Raw genomic sequence first — 22899 nt, forward strand, 5'->3', positions numbered from 1 at the left:
AATTTTCTCTTCTGTCTTCAATGAAAGAGTAAATAAAAAAAAATACAAATTAATGTGAAAACCTGAAACAACAGTTTGCCATTTTCAACAAACGTCTTCCTGAAATAGCAAGTCAAGAAATATTAATTATTAAAAATAATAATGGTAAAAGAAATAATAATTTTTAAAAAACTTCATTAAACATAATTGTCACAAGACATAATGATAATTTATGGAACAATACGCAATAATAGTATGTTTTTAATAATATTCTTAGCAATATCTAGTCTATATAAAATATCTTGTCAAATACTAACTTTTGTATTTTGACAGAAATGCTTCAAAAAATACATAAAGTTTTATTTTTTACAAGTATGCTGGTACTGCATTACAGTGTCAGGTTGGTATGTAGGTCACGATTAGCTTTTATTTTGAAGGTTTTGGCCAGCCGGAAGAGGTTGGTCTTATTTTCATCACACTTGACAGGCTCACCTAGCCAAGTCGCGAGAGCTCATGCGCGATACGAGCACGGCGCGTGACCGTTCATATGAAACAGAAGGTCCAGTTTGAGACCAAAGTCTAAAGATGATTTGTTGCGTGGGAAGTCCGAGGAAAACAGTCTGATAAAGTATAAATTACTGATTTTTTTTTCAAGAGGGAAAACAGTCAAACTGGAGCTGTTGTTGGGACACAAATGGTTTATTTGATCATTTATGTGTGCGTTTTGTGGAAAATTAAGCTTAAAACGCAACATTTTGTGTATTTTGTTTTTTTATTCAGTTATCGTTTAATTATTACAAAACTTCCCTTGGTTTTTTCCTGACCTTTTCTTATTTTCTAGCCATGAATAGATATTCCAAAACCTACACGAGCTCACCCATCTCCTTCAGGGCCGTGGGCACAGCTCCCTTCTTTTAAAGTAAGATCACACTTTTCACTTAGACTGAAAATGCTTGTTGCAAACAGGCTGTTTCCTTCCATTCCCCATGTGCTGCTCCCCCCCCACCCCCCCAACAGGTGACTATGTTTGAACAGGAGCACTTCCAGGGCAAGTGTCTGGAGTTCATGACCGCGGCATGGACAGCATCCGCTCCATCCGAGTGGAGCGTGAGTCACACAGCCGGTAAGTCTCAGTGAGCAGCTGATTGTTGTGTGTCTGGTTGTATCTGTATATATGTGGTGTGTATTCTGCATTCACCAGAAAGTAGAGGAGAGAAGTGAGTGATGTGAAATATATTCAGCATCACCGGAGGAAAAAAGCTTGTTTGTATAGTGATTCCCCATTAATTTGCAGTTAGTCAGTTTACAACCTCAAACTTAAATGTGCTTTATTAGTATTTTATGTTATTTATTTCTGAGAGAAAACCAACAATACCTTGCTGACAGAAGCTAGAAAGGGAGCGTCATTATTCAAAGTAAAACAAGTCCTGTTCTGTCACAAACCAAAAAGCTGATCAAACAGGAATTACTTCAAAATAAATATAAAAACCCAGATGCTTGTTTGCAAATGCACTCAAACGTAGCTAATTAAACTAAAACTGAAGAGCTTGGCAGGAAGATGGAGCTTGTACATGAGATAACTGTATCGTAACTTTGAAGTATAGAGTGGCAGCATCATTTTGTGTTGATGCAGGAGGGACAAAATAGATGACGTCATAAGGAAAGAACATTTGAAATGCTAAAGTATTTACATGCTGGTAATCCACAAAAAAGATCTAAATATACAAACAATTACATTATTGTACTATCTTGTACTGCTATATAAATCCCTTCTAATATTCACAAAAAATAAATTAGTTAATATTTTAAATGTATGCAATTTAAAATATTGTACTTATTTAATAAAACATTTTTTTAATCCTCTGTATTAAATCAACTGACACAGCAACTTTTACATGTTTAGATGTTTAGCCAATATTTTAACTCCTGAAACAAAGAGAAAAAAATGCATTTCATGACATGTCAACGCCTACTTCTCACTTTGTATTATACTTTGAAATAATCACCTTGGCAATTTTCTTTCACAGGAAATACGAGGCAGATTTTACACTGCTCTCAGCACACTGTTGTTTTTGTTCATGAGAAGTCTCAAAAAATCATTTAAGAGTGAAAAAATGTGGGGGGGGAAAGCCCCCATAGTTGCTTAAATGTTTCTGTCTGTCAGGTGTGCGCTGCCCGGTTCATGTTCACAGTTTTCATATTACATATTTAACCTTTTTTTACTAAAGCATGCAAACATCTTCACAGTTTCATCACAGTAGCCGCATGATGATTTTCGAGAGGGAGTACTTCATCCGTCCCTGCAGGCTGGTTCATGCCCGAGGTCGACTCCACGCATGTGCAGAGTGGAGAGTAAGTAAGTCTACTGGCTTTTTTTTTAATCATAAATGAAGTTTCAGAAAATCTTAAGACAGGGTAATAAAAAAAAAAAAGGCCCGCTGAGTCACTTTTCAGCATAATGGAGCTCAAACGCTCTTTTATCTACAAAGCGACACTCATTAAGTCATTTGGTGAGTTTAAAACAAAAGTGTTTTTGTGTTTTTATGGGTATTTCAAAAGAATTACTCTAAGAGAAACGTAGACAGTGGATACAGAAAAGAGGAAGTTAATGTACAAAACAATTAAAATGATATCTCTCAGGTGTCTTGAGAAAGTAATCAGAGCACATTGCATTCACATAATAAACTAAAACCGAGGAAAATAAATTAAAATTTGGTGCAGCTGCAAGTTGTAAGAAGAAGACCAACATTCACATGTTTATTGCAGCGTTACATAAGTTAATTGAATTATAAACATTCACTTCATTAGCCACTTTAAGAACCACGTCTATTTAATTGTTTGATTACAAAAATATTAAAGTAGACCATTAGCACAACTAGACATACTGAAAACCTATCATCAGAATAAGGAAGAATAAGATATAATTAACTTTGAAGGTGGCAATCCGTTTTGGTGGCCTTAGGATGGCATCTCTGCTTTTTGCGGATGATGTGGTCCTGTTGGCTTCATCGGAACGTGATCTGCAGGTCTCACTGGAGCGGTTCGCAGCCAAGTGTGAAGCGGCCGGGATGAGGCTCAGTGCCTCCAAATCCGAGGCCATGGTCTTGAGCCGGAAAAGGGTAGAGTGCCTTCTCCGGGTCAGGGGGGTCGTCCTGCCTCAAGTGGAGGAGTTTAAGTATCTGGGGATCTTGTTCACGAATGAGGGAAGAAGGGAGCGGGAGATCGACAGGTGGATTGGGGCAGCGTCTACTGTGAAGCGGGCGCTGTACCGGTCCGTCGTGGTGAAGAGAGAGCTGAGCCAAAAAGCGAAGCTCTCGATTTACCGGTCGATCTACGTTCCCACCCTCATCTATGGTCATGAGCTTTGGGTCATGACCGAAAGAACGAGATTACGGGTACAAGCGGCCGAAATGGGCTTCCTCCGCAGGGTGGCTGGGCTCTCCCTTAGAGATAGGGTGAGAAGCTCAGTCATCCGGGAGGGACTCAGAGTAGAGCCGCTGCTCCTCCACGTCGAGAGGAGCCAGTTGAGGTGGCTCGGGCATCTGGTAAGGATGCCTCCTGGACGCCTCCCTGGTGAGGTGTTCCGGGCACGTCCCACCGGGAGGAGGCCTCTGGGAAGACCCAGGACACGCTGGAGGGATTACGTCTCTCGGCTGGCCTGGGAACGCCTTGGGGTTCCCCAGGAGGAGCTGGAAGAAGTGGCTGGCGAGAGGGAAGTCTGGGCCTCCCTTCTGAAGCTGCTGCCCCTGCGACCCGACCCCGGATAAGCGGAAGAAAATGGATGGATGGATGGATGGTGGCATGACTGTTGGTGCCAGACGTGCAGGTCTGAGTGTTTCAGAAAATGCTGATCTGATGGGATTTTCATGTACAAGCATCCCTTGGGTTTGCAGATGACCGTCTGATTGCTTCGTGAATGTAATTGTCTTGTTGGTGTCGGGAAAATAGGTCAAGAGGATATAAAAGCCAACAGTAGCTCAAACATCAACATCTAAACCCTGTGAAAATCACACCAAGTGACTCTCCTGTCAGCTTAAAACAGGAAACTGAGGATACAGTTCTCCAAATCCAGAAAATTACAGATTAGATCAATGTTACCTGGTCCAATAATTTTTGATTTCAGGTGCGACATTAAGACTCCAGAGCCAGAATTTGGTGTAAATAGTACAGCGACTAGCGACCTGTCCGGGGTGTTCCCCGCCTCTCGCCCTTTGACCTCTGGAGATAGGCACCAGCACCCCTGGTAACCTCTCCAGGGATAAGCCTGTAAGATGATGGATGGATAGAAGAATAGTGCTGCTTTGTGTCAATGGCTCAGCTTTGAGAAATCCTGATTATTTGATCATGTTTATCCTATAGTTTATCCATCATTTGACGGCTGCTTCCAATGCAATAATACGCTGTGTTGCAAAACAAATTCATTTGTCCTAGTTTTAACTTTATTTTTGTCAGTCTCTGCCCCTTTGCTTTGACTTCTCAACAAACAGAACACATTTTCAGTTCTGAGAGAGATCCTGTTGTTGAAGCTCGTACAGGATTGGAGGTGAGGGGGGAAATCTGCTCATCCAAAACAAAAACCACTCAGGGGAGAAGATACATAAAATATGTTTTCATACATATAGTAGAGTCAACATGTTTAGTCATTATGGGAATACGGTTTTTTGGATTTCGATTTCACCGGTGATGGTATCTTTCACATAGACCCAGCACCTCCAAACAGCCTGAACAATTGGCTTAAGAGGAAAGTTAGATGTTATACATTTCTAATATAATCTAAAAAGATTTCAGCCAGGATAATAATTTATTTTCCAAAAGCCAGTCTTTGAATTTGCTGATTTATGATGGAGAGCTTTGAACACAAATGTTCCTGCTAAATGTTTTACATGTGAGAATGACATCTCTAATTTTGCAATGGTAATACAAAGTATAATACAAAGTATTTTGCAAATACCCAACACAGAGATGATACAAATAACTTTAAAAGCTAAACAATTTCTAACAAATATAATAAAGTGAAAGAAAAAAAAAAATCACATTTTAGAGCTGAAACTGCTTCAACAGTCTAAGCTTGATCAGCCTGAGCCTGTTGCTGTCTGTTTAATCATCCCCCTTTGTGGCTGTGCCTCTCCTTAGCTTTGTGTGCTGTGAGTAGCCGGGCTCCAGGGTACATCATGGAGCATGAGAGGCACAGTGGAGATAATCAGCACTGGAGGAACTGGGGCTCCCACTGTCAGACACCAAACATCCAGTCCATCAAACGCATCAGGCACTGAGGAGCCTCGTATCGAGACCGGCAGCAGGGTGGACTTGAGCAAAAGAACCCCTGAGCTTGACCTCAGTTTGGTTCAGAGGGCTTTGGACCATAACTACAACACAAACCAAGTGGGATCTAGCATCTACCTCCCCACCCCAGCCATAGTTTCTTTGTTTTAAGGAATATTTTGTTTTTGTACAAGTTAAATAAAGTTTAGACTGAGCAGATAAAACAGTGCGGACATGCAGGAATGTGTTTTGACAATTTGCACAGAACTTCACATAATATTTTTGTACATTGTTACCTCAGTATTGAGACACAACAATATCAGAGTCTGAACATTAAAACTTAAACTAAGGCTTCAAATATGAGGAGCCATCAGAAGAAAATGGAAGAACATGTTACCAAGCATGTACAGGTTTAGGGGCCACTGTGGATGAATTCAGCAAGTTTTATTCTGTTACACATGAAGAGACTTTTGAGAAAATACCTGATCATTCAAAATGATAATTTAAACACCTGATGCATATAGAAGAAAAAGAAAACATATAAAAAAATAAGCTTCTTTCTCAGTTGTTTTGTTATTCTATGTACTGACCGCTGACAACACAAAGAGTGGGACCAGTATTCTTAAAAAAAAAACAATTTAGCTTCTCATTTCTAATGACTAATTTATGTACTAGATTTCTGCAGATCATCACAGCAGACAGGCTTATTAAAACATAAAAAGCCCCATGAGCATCCTTCGGTAAACTGTTTTTATTCAGCTGTGGATTCATGCAATAAACATCTGCTTAATGAGCATTTCTCGCATTGCAAACGGTCACGAATCCTGTCTTGAAGCGAAACTAATTAACTTTAATAGCTGCACACAAAACGGAGACAGGTATCTCAAGAGTAACATAAACAATTTTTGATTCACAAAAATTAGTATTATATTAACTATGAAGCAAAAATAGATAATTTGTATTTAGCATAATCTTCCAGCTTCCCTGATCCTTTTGTATCAGCTTGTGCTCATGTTTTCTTACACATGTAATTAGCTTTAAATAGATTGTTTTTGTTTTATTTATTGATTCATTAACAGTGATATCACTTGTTGCTCCTCTCTGTCTCTAGTCTCTTACAGAGAGTTAATTTCAAACACCCTAAAGACTAAGACAAACTTATTCTTTAAGAGTTTATTTTAGGAGAGAGCAACCGTCAAATATCTGATTTGCTCTTCTTGATTAAACCAGTGAACTCTGTCCTTGGTATGCGAGTGCTGGTATTTGAACATACTCTGAAAGTTGATTCAAGGAATCAGTTATATCTCATTCTTTACTTGCTGTTCTTCAGAGTTTCCATGGAGATATGTGTTTAGTTTGTTTTTTTACCCACTTAATTTTAAAAGAGGGTGAATAGAAAATACAATACACATCTTGTAAGCAAAACGTAATCGCTTTCATCTATTTTAAGCTCCTGCTTCAGTGTATGCAGAAAAGAAATATCAGTAAAGACAACAGGATAACACTTTATTTGAAGGGATGTGCATAAGACTGACATGATACTGTCAAAAACATGACTAACACTTGTCATGAATATAACAGAAGTCTTTATGAATGTTTATGACTGTTGTCATGAAGTGTCATTTGGTAAATAATGACACTTTTAATGCAAAGATGCACTAAAAGTTGCATTGAAAGTCCATTAAAAATGCCAACTTCGCATTAAATTATAATTTACAAAATTAGGCAAAGTTGGCACTTTTAATGGACTTTTAATGCAACTTTTAGAGCAACTTTGCATTAAATATTGCGAACTCTAAAAAATATATGGGGAACAGTGCAATAAGGATGTTTCTCAGTTCACTAAAATACGTGTTGTGCATAATAGTTAATACACCATAGAATATAGATAACATGTTCAGGTGTAAATTCACTCTGAAATTAACTAAGAAATGTGATCTCCAAGTGTAAAACCAGCCAACCAAATAAAAATAGAATCTGTTTTTTTTTTGTTTGTTTTTTTTAATCTAGCCAATAATGTTTCCTCGCTTGGAGTGGGACAGATTCATCATTGGAAGCACCTGCGCTTCACTGCAATGACATTGAAAAATCTCCCGCAGAACAAAACATCTCTATAAGACCCAACAGCAGATCTGAAAGAAAAAAAAGTCAACTTGTCGTCATTAACAAGATATTTCTGCACTCCAGATATTTTCCTGTCGCAGCAGGAAAGATTCAGGCATAATGAAGGACATTAACAATAAATCTGCTCTACTTTAACGCTCAGGATGTGATGACGGCATTACAAAGAATAAGCACAATATCTGGACCAAAGCTGCAAATTAATGTTATTATCTCCCCTCGGTGATTTTCTTCCTGTGACAGGTCAAGCTTTCATCTGGGAGAAGGGAGGCCATTAGGTATAATCATACAGCACACACAAAGCTGTTTCTGCGTCACGGGAAAGACTGCAACTGCACTTTTTGAATAAAAACTTTTAACACTTTTCAATAGTTGGATTCAATTCAAGTGCAGCTTTTCAGACTTAATCCAGTCAGTGATACAAGTTAGATGCCCCTTGCAGCATTTGAAAATCCTGCAGAGTTTAGTGTCTGTTTAACTATGGAAAAGCACTGAGAGGGGACATTCTTTTGCTCAAAGATAGAGGAAGAATTTTAATAAAAGTGAACACACAAGCGAATGCCATTCATCCATCCGTCGTCTAGACCAGCTTGTCCTGGCTGGGTTGCAGAGACCCTGGCGCCTGTCTCTAACGGACATCGGAAGAAAGATCACCAGTCCATCACAACATGCATCCATTCAGACCTATGTGTAATTTGGAATAACTTATTAATATAACTTTTTTGGATTGTGAGAGGTGAGAACCTACACATGTACTGGGAAAAGAGACAAACTCCACAAAGAGAGACCCGACAAAATCAAGTGTTTGCCATCTACCTTCTAGTGCAAATATCTTAGTACAATTAACTTCTCAGGGTAGTATAGATCCTTGTTTTAAGTCAATAACTCCTTAATATTGATGGAAAGGTACTAGTGATAAATGAAATAATCTCCCCGTGGAACAAGACGTTTTTCTTAAGTCAAATGTTTTTTACTTGACTTATAAGAAAAATGTCTTACAAGTCAAATAAGACTTGACTTATAAGACATTGCATGTTTTTGCGATGCCACAACCTCATTGCTGTTCTAATCAGGAGTTTGAGTTCTCTTTGAACAGTGTGTGTGCCTTTGGAAATACATCCATCCATCCATCCATCCATCCATTTTCTTTCACCCTTGTCCCTCAGTGGGGTCGGAAGGGTTGCTGGTGCCCATCTCCAGCTAACATTCCGGGCGAGAGGCGGGGTCACTCTGAACAGGTCGCCAGTCTGTCGCAGGGCAACACAGAGACAAACAGGACAAACAACCATGCACACACACACACACCTAGGGGCAATTTAGACAGACCAATTAACCTAACAGTCATGTTTTTGGACTGTGGGAGGAAGCCGGAGTACCCGGAGAAAATCCACGCATGCACAGGGAGAACATGCAAACTCCATGCAGAAAGACCGGGGCCGGGAATCGAACCCAGAACCTTCTTGCTGCAAGGCAACAGCTCTACCAACTGCGCCACTGTGCAGCCCGTGTTTGGAAATACAATGTTTTCTATAGTTCAACACAAAAATCTGTAGCTGAACTTGTTTGCAGTAAATCACCTCAGCTGTAGACGAATCGTTGCACGTTTTGAAAATGAGAGTAGCTTCATTTATATGTTTTTGCAGATTTTATGAATTTTCCAATGGCAATAAAAGCTGCTAACTAAACAGCCGTCTGTCTTGGTTCACCTTTGGAACTGCTGAATACTGAACTGCATTAAATCTAAGCGCACATTCATATTCTTCTCTGCTATCCTTCAGAAAAGCAGGTTTACAGCCACCCTGTCATCCTGGTCTTAATGCAAGACAGAAGTTAAAACGACAAAAAAGTCTTATTCACATTCAACAGAATAAAGCAGGCTCTTTTAAAATTGCTGTTAATACAAAGTTTTCATGCTGCTATTCAAATGATAAAATCAATTGCTAATTTTTTTTTTTTTATTCAAATCTGTTTCTTTCAGATCTTTCTTTTACAGCCAAGTACTCTCCAGATTCAACAAAAGAGCCTGCTCATCGATAGATCTGGTAAACATGCAGCGCGAATTGAGCGGATAGAAAACTGAAAGCATTGTGCTCTAAATTGTTAACTGTAGACAGAACATGTTAACAAGAAACATACAGTCTCATCCAAAAACATCAACATTACATTAAGAAAATATACATTTAAGATAAAAAAGATTTTAAAACTTTCCTTCCAACGAAATTCTATAAAACACTGATATCTGAAAAACCATCATTTGTGTGTATTTTTTTTTTTTATCTTCAAGGCTTTATCACCCTTAAAGACTGTCATGGCCTCCTCAAGGCAGCTGCTTAGCTTTATAAAAACAAACAGGCATAAAACTGTTTATGAATTTTAACCATCTGCTAAGATACATGTGGTTAAGAAACTGAAGAGATATGAAACTGTAGATTAAGAGTGTGATCAGGCATTGGAAACTACAGCCCTCAATATACTGCAAAATATTTATACACATGTAAAAATAGAACATTTTAAGACATGAGGGGGAAAAAAATGTGTTTGCCCATAAACTTATGAACATTTATGTTTAAAAATCGACCAAACAAGAGCTGTAGTTCCTTGTTAAGGTGCTATTAGCAGTGAAATTGTCCAGACTTCAACAACCAGAACCTTTAATGCATTTCCTTAGGATTTGATGTGATAGACCAACACAAAGTAGCACATAATTGTGAAACAAACAATCGCCATGGTGAAGCATGATGGTGGAAGATTCATGCTGTGGGGATGCTTTTTTTTTTCAGAAGGAGCAGTTAGACTAATCAGAGGTTGTGGGATGACGAATGGAGATGAATGTGGGGCAACAATGTGAAGTAAAAGTGTTGATCTGTCACATAAAACACCAGAGAAATACATCAAAATGTGTAAAATGTTAAGGCGTATGCCACCTTCCACTGCATTGGTCTGAAAAAGGCAAAGCTGGCCGCACTAACCAGCTCTTAGGACGACCCACAGACGATTCTACCAAGATGTGACCATAATGCAGAAAGTTTCGCTGCTCAAGGCCTTCTTCCCTTTCTGCTTTAAATATATAGCCAGTTAACATTATAGTAGCATAGTGCTTCCCATTGTTCCTCATTCTTTCATTTTGTCATATCTCCCTTCCGTCGTCGTCCTCCGCGTGGGCCCCCCGACCCTCAGCCCCGCTTCTCTGGGCTCTGGGCGAGTCAGCGCCCTCGGCTCTGGCGTCCCGGCCTCCTTCCTCCCTGTCCCCTGCTACCATCTCCTCCACAACGCGCTCATCCTCCTCCATCCGCTCTTCCTCGTCTTCGTCGTCATCCTCCTCGCTTCCCTCTGAATCTGACTCATCAGAGTTGTCCTCTTCCAGGTAGCGGTAGCCTTTCACCTGAGGGTAAAAACATACGCTTTTATTTTTACTCTCCACTTGGATGTTTTTACAACTCGGCTGTGATTTTGAGACCTCAGTCACTCCTGCACAATCAGGTGAACAAGTTTTCATGTCTGCATTAGAAGGTATCAGGAGTATGAAAAAAACAGAAAGGATGAAACTTTTCCAGTCTGAATGCACCGTCTCATGAATGATTTATGTATACGGTTTAAAATCACCACCAAGCTTCTCAACAGTTTGCTGGAGTTCTGGTCCTTTGTTCACACACATCTTTTCAACCCTGTCGTCAAATTTTGATTTAATGAGTTCGGTACTTTGTCATGACGACTCCAAAAATATTGACCTTGTTGTCTTTAAGCACATTCGTAACTGATGTGTCTGCATGTTTAGTCTATAGTCTATTTGAAAGACACAACTGAACCCACGCTCCATCTTCATGGCAGATGTTTTGAGTTGTCTCTACATTTGTCTCTGCTATTTTGTGAAGTGCACCAGTCCCTCCTGTAGCAAAGCAGCCCCACGACATGATGCCAACACCTCTGTGCTTATTTTAAATAAGACATTTGCTATAACTGAAATTACACTTCATGTTCTGTTCTCAGTTTGTGTTTCGCACAGGAAGATCATGAGAGGTACACAGCCTCTTACTTCATTTTCCTGTGTTAAAAAGTATTAACTTCTGTTTAACACCCCGAGGCAAACATGAGAAAACTGAAAACAAACATTAGCATCAGTCTCCAGGACTAACTAATCTGGATTATCACTATATTGCAGATAAGATTTCAACTGCTTCTAACTTTTGCATTAGAAAATCTGTGCTTTCCCTTTAAGCAGCTGCACATGCGCAGAGAGATGGGTCACCTTGTGTCTTGGCCGAGGGATGCGAGGCATTCTAGGCTTCACTTTCTGTGCCACGCGGCGCTCCATCACCCAATAACAGTAGCACGCCAGTAACAACGTAGCCAGCAGGATGGACAGTTTAGCCTAAGAGGCAACAAGATTAATAAAATAACATATTAGCATATAAGATTACATCCAGGAAAACACTATGAGCTAAAACGTACCCTCATGGGCATCTGGGACCAGAGGTAGACGACAAAGATGGCGATGGCCTGCCACCAGTGGTAGATGGTGTAGACGAAATCCAGGCGCTCTTTTTCCTCAGCGTACAGAAGGCCGACAACAGCTGGGGCGCACAGAGACAATTATACGAGAAAAACCATTTTAAGAGCAACACAAGAATTCAAAATCCTTTTTAAAAAGCATCTATATTATGATCGATTAAAAATGTGAAGAGTGCATTAGTATTTTTTAATGTTAGCCTGTTTAATATTCCTATTATCAGTAAAAATGCGAAACCAAACAATCTACAATGGAAAGAGTGGCTGTGCTGTTACTAGGGCCGCAACTAACAATTATTTTATTTGGTTGATCTATCAATTATTTTATAATTAATGGATTAATTGGATAAAAAAACAAGAACCTTGTACAGATTTTTAATTTAACCACTTAACCCTTTTTTACACAGTATTACAAATACATTAAAATATGCAAATATAATTAAATACATTTTTTTCAATAAGAAAATAAATGTAGGGTGAAGCTAAAAATAGATAGAGAAATAATTTCAGTGGTCGATTAATCGTTTCAGCCGTAGTTATGATGTTAACTGGATGATCACAGATACTCACTGCTGACCCCTGTCTTGTTCAGGGCACTGCCGAGTCCCCACAGCACCACGATCACCAGCAGGGGACCCAGATACTCTGGTGAGTTTGGCTTAACAGTCAGAATGAGGAGAACCACCAGCAGGACTCCATGCACCGCAGCGCCCCCCATCAGACACACCCATCGTGGGAAGCGCAGGAGGCTGAGAGAGAGGAGGGAGAACACGGAGCAGGAGAGGCCGTAGACCAGGATGAGGAGCCAGAGGGATTTTATGCCCAGAATGCAGACGCCATAGGACTGTTGGGGTGGGGGGAAAAGATAATTATACCATTTATTACGACCAAACCTGGATGTAACCGGCAGGTCACTGTAGAAAATCAGCGCATTCAGTTCAGTACCAGTGAGAACCCGCTGATGATAAACAGCATTTCCAGTCCGCTGTAGATGAAGAAGGGGCAGAGCAGCCGCAGGCGGTAATCCCGCAGGTGCTTGAAGGGCAGCTGGAAGATGTTCCCCCAGCCGATGCTACGGAGGTCGATCTCCTCCGTCGGCCGGTAGGCGGGGCCACACAGCAGCAGGAACTGTGGGAAGAAAACACACTGATTATAGGTCATGCTGAGTGAAGGTAATGCTGAGTAACGTAAATATTCTCCGCATCACGAGGAGTTTGGACTGTTTGGGAAACCAGTCATGACAGCTACGGCCACCAAAGGCCCTAAAACGTTTATGGAGTTGGTGTTGAAGTTAGTGGTTGCAACATGACAAAATGTGATAAAGTTCTCAAAAGAATAAATACTTACGGCTCTATTTCTATTTTACAGTGAGTAATTTACGTTTTTCCGATTACGTCTCATTACTCCTCTTCAGTGAGAAAGCTTGAGGTCAAATGTTTGACGCCAGAACAAGAAGTAACCACACACAAGACCAGCAGCTTTCAAATTACCTGTTATTGAAAACAGCGGGTAAAACAGGAAGCGGTGCTGCTGCACATAATGAATAATAACCACGCTGTCTAATGGGATCTCAACAACTGAATGTAGGAACTGTATTTGACTTTTGCCGCTTATAAGATGCAGATTCAAGTTGCATGCAAGGAGTGGAGTGTAAAAAAACTAAAACAACTCATTAAATAGCTACGATCATTCTTCAAATAATGATTCTTATTACAACTATAAAAGAGATTTTTATAGTTAAAAAGAACCACAACAAAAAGATCATATAATTGATCTAAAGAATAATGTAAAATTGTTCCCTAGCGCATCTCTTACAATAATCATGGCGAGGAAGGCGAAACCCATCAGGATGCTCTCCACCTCGATGAGCAGCATGGAGCGGGGCAGGTTTCTCAGAACGGTGCTGTTGAAGCCCGGGATGATGCCTTTGATTGCAGCACCTGAACGTCGGATAAAAAGGCAGGTTTGATCGGTAGAAAACAGCTGCAAATATGAAGATTTACACCAAAGGCGTTTGGAAAATTCTGCTTTCAGTTTCTCAGAGATATAAATAAAGTTAGTTTCAGTGTGTGTGACAAAAAAAAAGGGAAACTATCAGAGGTGGTGGCTTTTCAAAGAGTTCATGTTTAAGGCTTTGTATGTTATAGAATTGGATGAACTGCAGGAGAAACGAGGACCTATACTTCCATTTGCTTCAGTGGGCACTTCCACTTTAAGAAAATCAATCAAACCGACTGTAGATGAGTCCCAGAACCCCAAGCCAATACAAACCAGTGAAGGCTTTATGGATTGAATTTAAAACAGTTTAAAGAGAAACTCGGTGCAAGAACAACTGTAGGAAGAGTTGATGTGGGTTTACAGATGATGAACTTCCTGAGAGGAGCAGACCCATCTTAGAAATCAGTCTGGCTGAAAATAGCAGCAGGGTTTTCAGTTCCTCATGAAGAGGTTAGCTTTTTTCTGAAGGACTAAAATGTCCGTTTAGCCAGGTTGATTTTCTCATCAGTGAATCGTTTCTGTGTTGCTTTGGCCTCAAGTTTAAGATACTTATTTTGCTGAAAGACCACATAATATAATTGTTTTAGTTTTTTCACAGAATCCACTAAATTCCTACTTAAGAACTTTTAGTATTTCAAACTACCCATGATGCCATTCACTCATGCAACAGCCTTTGAAACAAAAAACAGACCCACAGCATCACAGATTCTTTGCTGTACTCTGCAGTAGAGTCCATTCTTTGGCATGTTTGTTACACAAAAGTTCAATCTAACAGGATTGCATGACTAAAAAGGACAGGAGTGCACAGCAGAAAATATTTGTATTTTTAGCAAAAGGTACCAGCTGCACTATTTTTGGCACATCGCACTTCGATGTATGAAATAAACACTTTAAAGTTTCAACTCTGACCCCTACGTAACGCCCATGCACTGACAGTAACTTGACAAAATGTTGCTTGCTACTTACTTAACAGGTCAATCTTTAGAAGCTAAATTAATCTTAATGCCATTTTCTTTCCCATTTTATTTTATTTTTGATTTTAATTGTAAATATGTGCAACTTTGAAGAAGTAGGTGAATACTTGCAGCCATTTTCTAATTTATAAACCTCAACACTTGACATGTTATTTTGTCTTTCCCCTTTCTGAGTATCACCCAAGACAAAAATGGACCAGTAGGTTACATGATACCTACAGCAAAAGTGAGCAGAATAAAGTCTGTGTTTTATCATTTTCAGGGTGAGATGAGATTATGAATATGAATTTTTTTTTTAACACATCTAACCCAGGAGTGCTAATAAGTGTGGAGGATGATGTAGCGTGCTTAACACTAAACCTATAGGTGAAGAAAAAAATGATGTAACTTAATAAAGAGCCTTAAGCTATTTTTTCTCTCCATGTGTTACACTTTTTGGCTGGAGTTTTGTTTTTCCTCTCTGCTAAAACATAATCAAATGCAAATAAGTTGATAAGACATAACTATTCTCAGACTGAAATATTTTCAGTGCTTTCCTCATCTGTCCCCAGTCAAAACAGGATGCGTTTACCACATGTTTTCACGTTGCAGAGAACGTGGCTGTTATCATGCAGGTGTTCGTGGAGGACGAGACGCATGGGGAACTCGGCGAAGACGAAGCTCAGCTGACATGGAAGAAAATACAACAAAAACATTTACGTTGATTTTCTCTTCGTGTTCAGTGTCGGTTTTACACAATATGACGCACGGGTGGAAAACGGTTGCAGAGCAGGGGCAAAGGTACAGACTCACATTGAAGATGACAAAGAAAATGGACTGGAAGGTGATGATGTAGCTGTAGCAGGCCCCCTTTGGAAGCTTCCTCTGCTCCTGAACGTGCTCCTCCTTGTAGTTGGCGTATTCATAGTACTGCTGCGCCATCCTGCAGGAGGGGAGGGGAGTGTGTGGCAGAATGAGCTTTACGACAAAAAACAGCTCACATTTATTTAAACACACACACATAGATAAATTATGCCTTTTCTGGGGACAATTTTATAGAGAAAACAACTCTGCTAGTCTAAGATAATTTGCAAAGTCAGCTCCTAGTTTGGCTTATCATCGCATCACAAATAGTAAAACAATATAGTTTAAAATGCAAACACAAAAGACAACACAGACTCCACAATTTAAAACCCTGAACACATCGTCAAATTGATTCCAAAATAGTGGCAGTCCGCTATAAGGGCATAACTTGTCAGTCCTTACACACTGCTTCACTTTTAAACTCAAATGATGCAAAGCTGTGTTCATTTTTAGATCTGCAGTGAAGCAGCTCCTCATACTGACACCTTCCACAGAAAAGGACCTTTCTTCCAGATTTCTTACAGAAAGGGCCTCACAACTCCCACCGGATGCTCCATGGGTTACTGAACCGGTAGCTCTAAGATGAACCAAAACATCACGAGGAGCCGAACCACTGAAGATTTTCAAAACCAGTTTGGGATTTTACAAGGTAAGTTCAACATTGTCGTGTAGGCTTTCTGCCCATGATTTTTTTTCACCCCTTTATATATAACATCATTATGCTCAGCAGCTTGATTTTTGTAAGTCCTGCCACTGACAAAGGTCTCAAGTTAAAGTAAAAGTATGTCTCTTTGCTGACGACTATGCTGTATTTTGTAGAATACACAAAACAGTGAATAATGAATGCTATCTGACCAGGTTACTTGATGTGACTTTTTGTTTGTAATTAATTTGCTTCCCTAGTTTCTCTAGTAGGTGCTATATTATGGATACTAGTATCTCAAATTACTGAAAATAACCAAAACGCCTTAGCACAGACACTGTGCTTATATTCAACCTGAAGCAAAACAGATCAGTAAAAATCTGTCTTCTTTAGCGCTTTGCGCCTCACCTTGTTATGTAACTTCCCAGAGAAGCCCAAAAAGGCACAATGGCCACACCAATGGCTACAGCTGAAGGAACTAATGTGTAGTACCGCTCCCAGTAATTGGTTGAGACAAATAGTGCATAGATTCCTGAGGCCAGAAACATCATCCACTTAGTGCCAAGAAACCTGAAAAGGAGATAAAACATGGGGAAAAATAACCATCAGATAAAGATAAAGGGATTCATGTTTCCTTTATGTCTGTGTGACTCCACCTGATGAGTACGGGGGTGTAAAGGAGGCCGATAATCGGGGTCACGTTGATGCCCATCAGCATCTTCCGGTCGATGTCCTCAAGACCAAGGTTGCTGTATTTCACCTCACGGTAGGTCATGTCGTAATGAAGAGTCAGCTGCATCTGTAAAAGGCCTAGAGAAAACAAACACAGGATGATATAAACACATCTTAATCTCTGCTATATGCAAGTGTTTTTATCTCTTTTCTCTGTTGAGGTTCCAGCACATCTTTCCAAAATTCCAAACACCTCGAGACTCCTTTCAGTCGTATGTGTGTGTGTGTGTGTGTGTGTGTGTGTGTGTGTGTGTGTGTGTGTGTGCGTGTGTGTGTGTGTATGTATGTATGTATGTATGTATGGATGGATGGATGGATGGATGGATGGATGGACGGACAGAATGGATAGAAGCTCACCCATATAAACACTGTACACAATCATGGCTCCAAAGCTGCTGGCAGCAACATTCTTGATGACTCCCAGCCTCTTTCTTCTGTAGTACTTCCTTTCTTCCTCCTCCTCATTGTACTGTGCCTGTGGGCCCAGAAACTCCTCCATCTGAGCAGAAAAAGGAAGTTACGTCAGCAGCTGTTTGCGTCAAGAAATCAGCATCTTTTACTGATCCTAATCAGAGCTCACCTCTCCCTCTTGCCCCACATCCAGCAGTTCGCCCGCGCCACCATTGGGAGGCGCTACAACCTGATCACCATCCTCAATGAGCTGTTCTCCCACAGTTGCCTCCATCTGGTGACCAAAGAGGGCAGTGCACAAGATTAAAAAAAACTTCTCAAACTGATTGAAATTGTATTTAACGGTTTGTTGAAATAGCAATAAATATTTTTTTTTATAATTTGAGGCACATTTATGTATTATGTAGTCAGCTAGCGTTTGTAGGTTTTAATTGCTGATTTTTTTCTTTCTTTCATTCTGTACCCCACCACACCAATATTTTGTTAATAATTAATTAACAAAATAATTAATCAGTTATTAAAAATAACAGTCCTATTACTACGCAAGTTATCAATGTAACTAATAATACCTGGAGTTTAGATTACTTCTAAAGTTGAAATTAAGAAAAACAAAGGGATGGAAATAAAAAAATGGCCTAATAAACACACGATATCAAAGATTATTGACACATTTTAATAAGTAAACATAGCAAAAACAATTATTTGAAAGCAACAGCCCTTTTGACAATGTACCTTTCAGTTATTACAATCATCCTTCATCCTGTCAGATGTTTCAATTTTATTATTATAGAGTTTTTTTCTTATATTTGTGTTTTGTTTGAATGTTAGCCTTATTTGCATTTGAATTAGTTTTTTTTTCCCCCAACTTATTTTAGCCTACCATTTTTCAAACATAACCTCTTTCCTGAAGTATATTAATAGCGGTGGGAATTTCTCCTTTCTTTGAATTCATTTTTTAATAAGTAAGGAAAAAACTCAGTTGTTTCAGGTTTCTAAATCCAGTCCGAGGGGATTTATTTTCTGTTAATCTATTTGCTTTTCATGCAAATGACCAATCAAAACAAAGTTATTTATTAACTGACACAGAAACACAGTGGTGGCAGTATCATGCTGTGGTAATAGGTTTTTTTTCACTCTCTCTTTTTGTGTATAACTAAATAAAAACATATCCTTAATGATCTTCTTTTGTGCTGGTTTATTAGATAAATCCCAATAAAATACATGTATGAAATGTGAAGAAGTTCAAGGAGTGTGAATATTTTAGCACATATTTCTATTTTAGCACATATTCAGGAGAAAACTTGAGATCAGAAATCAACACCATCAGGGGTCAATGATCTATGATGGAATTAATATTTGCCAATTTAGCGATAAGTAAAAAACGTGACCTTTTTATAAAAATCAGACATATCTCCATAGGTTTGATCATCAAAAAGTCATGTGTTTATAAGCCATAAAATTCTTGAAAACTTCGTCTGTGCACAAGCTATCAGCTTTGCGCTTTAGGAACTGACTTTAAAGTTAATGAGGAAGTGATGACCAAATGTTTTCACAGGTCACGGAGGCCTTAAGTCTTTAAAACTATATAACAAGAACTCTCCCATCCTAAATAAATGCGTATTAATTTCAAATAATTGTCAAAAAAATTTTTTTTTTTTTTTTATTTCTTCAGCTGTACAAGTGTTTTCTCTTGTGCTAGAACAATTTCTCTTGGAAACAAAGTTAAGTTTTAAAATATTTTACAAACTGTGCACACGTTTGTTTTCCATTAATAATAAAGTCATTAGGCGTGGATGGACTAGTACCATGGCAGCTGGTTTTGTGGTGCACAAACGCCCCATTCCAAACCTGAAACCTGCTCCACCCCACAGTCTGAGGCGTGTTTCCAGCTAACTTCATATTACAGCGTCCTTGTTTTATTATCTAACAAAACAGTGAAAATTCACTCACCACGTCGGTCTCAGGATTCTCTTGCAGAATGAACAAATTGACCACCTGCCAGGCAGAGACATGCGGACGCCTCCCCCCTCTCTGCTGCTTCTAGTCTCAGTTGCTTGTTGGTTCCCGTTTCTGAAGCAGAGCCTCAAAGGTATAAATAAAAAGTTTCACGGGGGAAACGAAAGTTTGCTCTCTCACTTCCTCACCGCTGCTGCGTCGCAGTTTGTCTTAAAGGTACAGACACACTCATACTGAGGAAGCCCTGCCTACTCTCACTGAAACACACCGATGAACTTTTGTGTACCTCCGAGCAGCTGAATCCTTCCCATTTAAAGAGCGACGCATGTTGGGGCAGACTGCTGGTACATGTCAAGAAATTAGAAGATGATCAACAAATTCATTTCCTATCTGAAAAGAACGTGTGTATTATGTAGATTGATTACAAAGAGTAAAATCTGATTATGTTTGTTAGTGTCGTAATGCCTTAAAGATAATTAAAAAATCTACATAAAATGTTTTGTAATATTTGGTTGAGGCTCTTTTTGCCAGTGGTGGAGAAAGTACTCAAAAAATTTACTTAAGTAAAAGTACAAATACACAGACAAAAATGTACTCAAGTAAAAGTCAAAGTACCACATTAACATTTTACTTAAGTAAAAGTAAAAAAGTACTGGCTTTTAAAAATACTTAAGTATTAAAAGTAAAAGTACTTGCTGAATGCATTACCTAATCGCTAATATCATTAAGTGTACCAATCGTATTTAATTTTAATACGTCAGTAATGTGCCATTTTAATGAACAATGCCACAGATAAAGCATGTTTTTATAGTGTTTACTCTGTAACATAGTTTAGACTTAGATATGTGATTCTATGCATCATAATTTCAGGGATGGAAACATCTTGTCTCCTGTCCTAACATAACATGAACTTCACTTTTTTTGCCACACATTTATTTTGAAAGAAATCCAACTGGCAGAGGAGGACATGGAACCAAGGAGCCACGTAGCAGAGTTGTAATCTAGACCACTGAATGTGTGTGTGTGTGTTTGTCATAGTACCCCCAAGAAATTAATACTACTTTCACCCCTGCTTATAAGTATAGCTGAAGTATACTAAAAGTATACTTGTACCAATTTCGAAATTAGAACTTTAAACACACTTAAACATAATTGTACCAAAATACACTTTTAATATATTAAATAAAAGTATACTTTAAGTGAACAAAATATAGATTTGCCCAAGTGTAAATATACACTTTCTCAAGTATATTTAAAATCTATTTTGTGTAAATTTAAAAATATATGCTCAAAATATCTTTTTTTTAAATTTACTTAACACTACTTTAGATGATTAATTTCAGTATGTTTTAAATTACATCTCAGTGTAAATTTTAGGGTAATAAAGTATGCCTTAATTTTCTTTATTTAACCACGTGAACCCCATTGAGATCCAGATCTCATTTTTAAGAGGGACCTGGGCAGAAGTCTGCATCACGCAGTAACCTGATTACAAAATTGATACATATGCAGAAGTATGTCTTTTAGGCACCTTTAAAGTGTGTTTAATGTAATATGTATGCATACTTTTTAAGTACCTAAAAAGTATGAATTTTTAAGTGCCAATAATCTTTTACTATTTATTAAAATTGCATACAATAAAAAAAATGATAATCATGATGTAATTTTTAAGAAAGTACCCAATCCATTTTCAGATGTGTGATGTAAAACCTGATAATCAACGGCCTTAGCTCCAGTTCACACTCCAGACCAGATGGTGGCGGTATCGCACACTTTCATTTATTTAAAAAACGGCACAAAGAGAAGAAAAAACTTGAACGCAGGGAAGATAACAAGCGCTGTTCAAATTCGCCATTTTTACTTGCATAATATTGCCTTCAAAGTAGAGAGGGCCTTGACAATAGTTACTAATTTTGGTAAATTCAAGCTGGTGATGTCAGATTACATTGTGTTGCATTCAATTGGAAAAAAGAGATTTCGATAACAAATCGGACATTAAGCGCAAATCGGACATGCGTTTAATGTCCGATTTGCCATAACTATTTATTGAATTCATAGTCGCCAGCTGGGGTGGCAAATGCCACCCCATGCCACCCAAGTAGATCCGCCCCTGCTCTTCGCTTTTCTTCCAGACTCTGGGTCCTTGGTTTTAAAACTAAATGCAAAAATGTCTTTCCTCTGAAAACAACTGGACTGAATCCAGCTGCTGCCCACACTTCATCAATCTCAATCTCTTGAACGGGCTTTGAGTCACAATCCATTCAATGCTGTTTCTTATGCACCGTTTTTTGCCTTTTCTGTTTTTCTTCCACTAGCTTTTTTAAATAACACCGCCCTGTGTGAATTGTCTGCTTCCTGAGCAGTGATCTTCAGCAGCTTACCCTCATTGTCCACTGGACAGCTATGAATAAACAACAAATTGGAACTAATGGGTCAGGAATGTGGGTCAAAACTGAGAGATTGAGTGGGCTGTAAGAAAATGCAATTTTTTAAAAAAAATTTAAACTTTGACCTTCACAAATCAAAAACTTATTTTAATATGAAAACAGACTGACTTAAAGACATTAGAGAGAGAAAGAATCTATAAATCCCTGTAGATAATTTGCTTAATTTATAGTCAGGAAGAAGAAGTGGATACAGTCACTCGTTCATTTGCATTTGTGTATTTAGCTCACGTTAATGAATGAGTGTACACAAGACAAAAAGTTGTGTTTGTGTTTACTATGAAAATAAAATGAATAAACGACGTGACTGACAAATAATTTGCAATGAGTCAGCTTTTCATTCTTGTACCATTCTTGCATTGCGATGCCAAAACATAATATTCCACAATTAAAATTTCATTTTCGTTGCTCCTATGTGACATCCCAACTATGAGAGGAAAGAGAATTAAGTTTTTACTTGCTGTAAACCATAATAATCAAACACAAATAAAAACTTGGAATATAGCCCTTTCAACCACTTTTCTTATTGAAATACTGACAAATAATGTTTTTAATTTTGGCTAATTGAGATGCATGAAGCATGGGACAGATTCAGTTTCTCAGAAGATAAACAGTACACTGTTTTTATTGAGCGTAGTTAACAGACTCTGCAGTTTGCACATGAACAAATTTTAATCGACGAAACACTGCGGTCCGGTAAGAGCCAAACAAAGTCAACACAAACACAACAAAGAGCAGAGTCCATTTTATCTGGATTAACCATACAGCAACAGCTGGACATAAAAAAAATTATGAGCAAATGTTGGGTAGCACTTTATTTGAAGGGGTGTGCATAAGACTGACATAACATAACATCTGTCATGAACATGAAATCTTTGAATGTTTATGACTGTTGTCATGAAGTGWCATTCGGTAAATAACGACACTTTTAATGCAAAGTTGCTCTAAAAGTTGCATTAAAAGTCCATTAAAAATGCCAACTTTGCATTAAATTATCATAATTTACAAAATCATGCAAAGTTGGCATATT

At 38.6% G+C, this 22899-nt stretch overlaps 1 protein-coding gene and 1 long non-coding RNA gene across 3 annotated transcripts; one reads left to right on the forward strand and one right to left on the reverse strand.

Annotated features, from left to right (window-relative positions):
- Positions 1-818: 818 nt before the first annotated feature.
- On the forward strand, positions 819-9405 carry LOC103464017 (uncharacterized). Of its 2 annotated transcripts, none has more exons than XR_001776841.1 (4): positions 819-898; positions 997-1102; positions 2227-2335; positions 9341-9405. It is a non-coding gene; the product is annotated as an uncharacterized LOC103464017 (long non-coding RNA). The 2 variants fall into 2 exon arrangements; XR_533574.2 differs by having other exon boundaries at positions 2227-2331; positions 9341-9395.
- On the reverse strand, positions 9321-19627 carry unc93b1 (unc-93 homolog B1, TLR signaling regulator). Its single transcript, XM_008407805.2, has 13 exons — positions 19420-19627; positions 17639-17743; positions 17416-17557; positions 16983-17136; positions 16735-16896; positions 15633-15762; positions 15412-15505; positions 13684-13808; positions 12814-12996; positions 12439-12712; positions 11812-11933; positions 11609-11731; positions 9321-10744 (listed from the first exon to the last, which is right to left on the reverse strand). Exons 2-13 carry the CDS (start codon positions 17741-17743, stop codon positions 10490-10492), a joined length of 1869 nt encoding a protein of 622 aa, XP_008406027.1. The 5' UTR covers positions 19420-19627; the 3' UTR covers positions 9321-10489.
- Positions 19628-22899: the final 3272 nt, after the last annotated feature.

This window comes from Poecilia reticulata, linkage group LG1 (assembly GCF_000633615.1).
Source record: "Poecilia reticulata strain Guanapo linkage group LG1, Guppy_female_1.0+MT, whole genome shotgun sequence".
Lineage (NCBI taxonomy): Eukaryota > Metazoa > Chordata > Actinopteri > Cyprinodontiformes > Poeciliidae > Poecilia > Poecilia reticulata.

Coding starts and splice junctions, on each gene's coding strand:
- unc93b1 (XM_008407805.2), bottom strand. CDS start 17,743: ATGGAGGCAACTGTGGGAGAACAGCTCATTGAGGATGGTGATCAGGTT. Junction 15,506..15,632: donor TTTTCTTTGTCATCTTCAAT/GTGAGTCTGTAC, acceptor CTTCCATGTCAG/CTGAGCTTCGTCTTCGCCGA. Junction 13,809..15,411: donor CTGCAACGTGAAAACATGTG/GTAAACGCATCC, acceptor TCCGACGTTCAG/GTGCTGCAATCAAAGGCATC.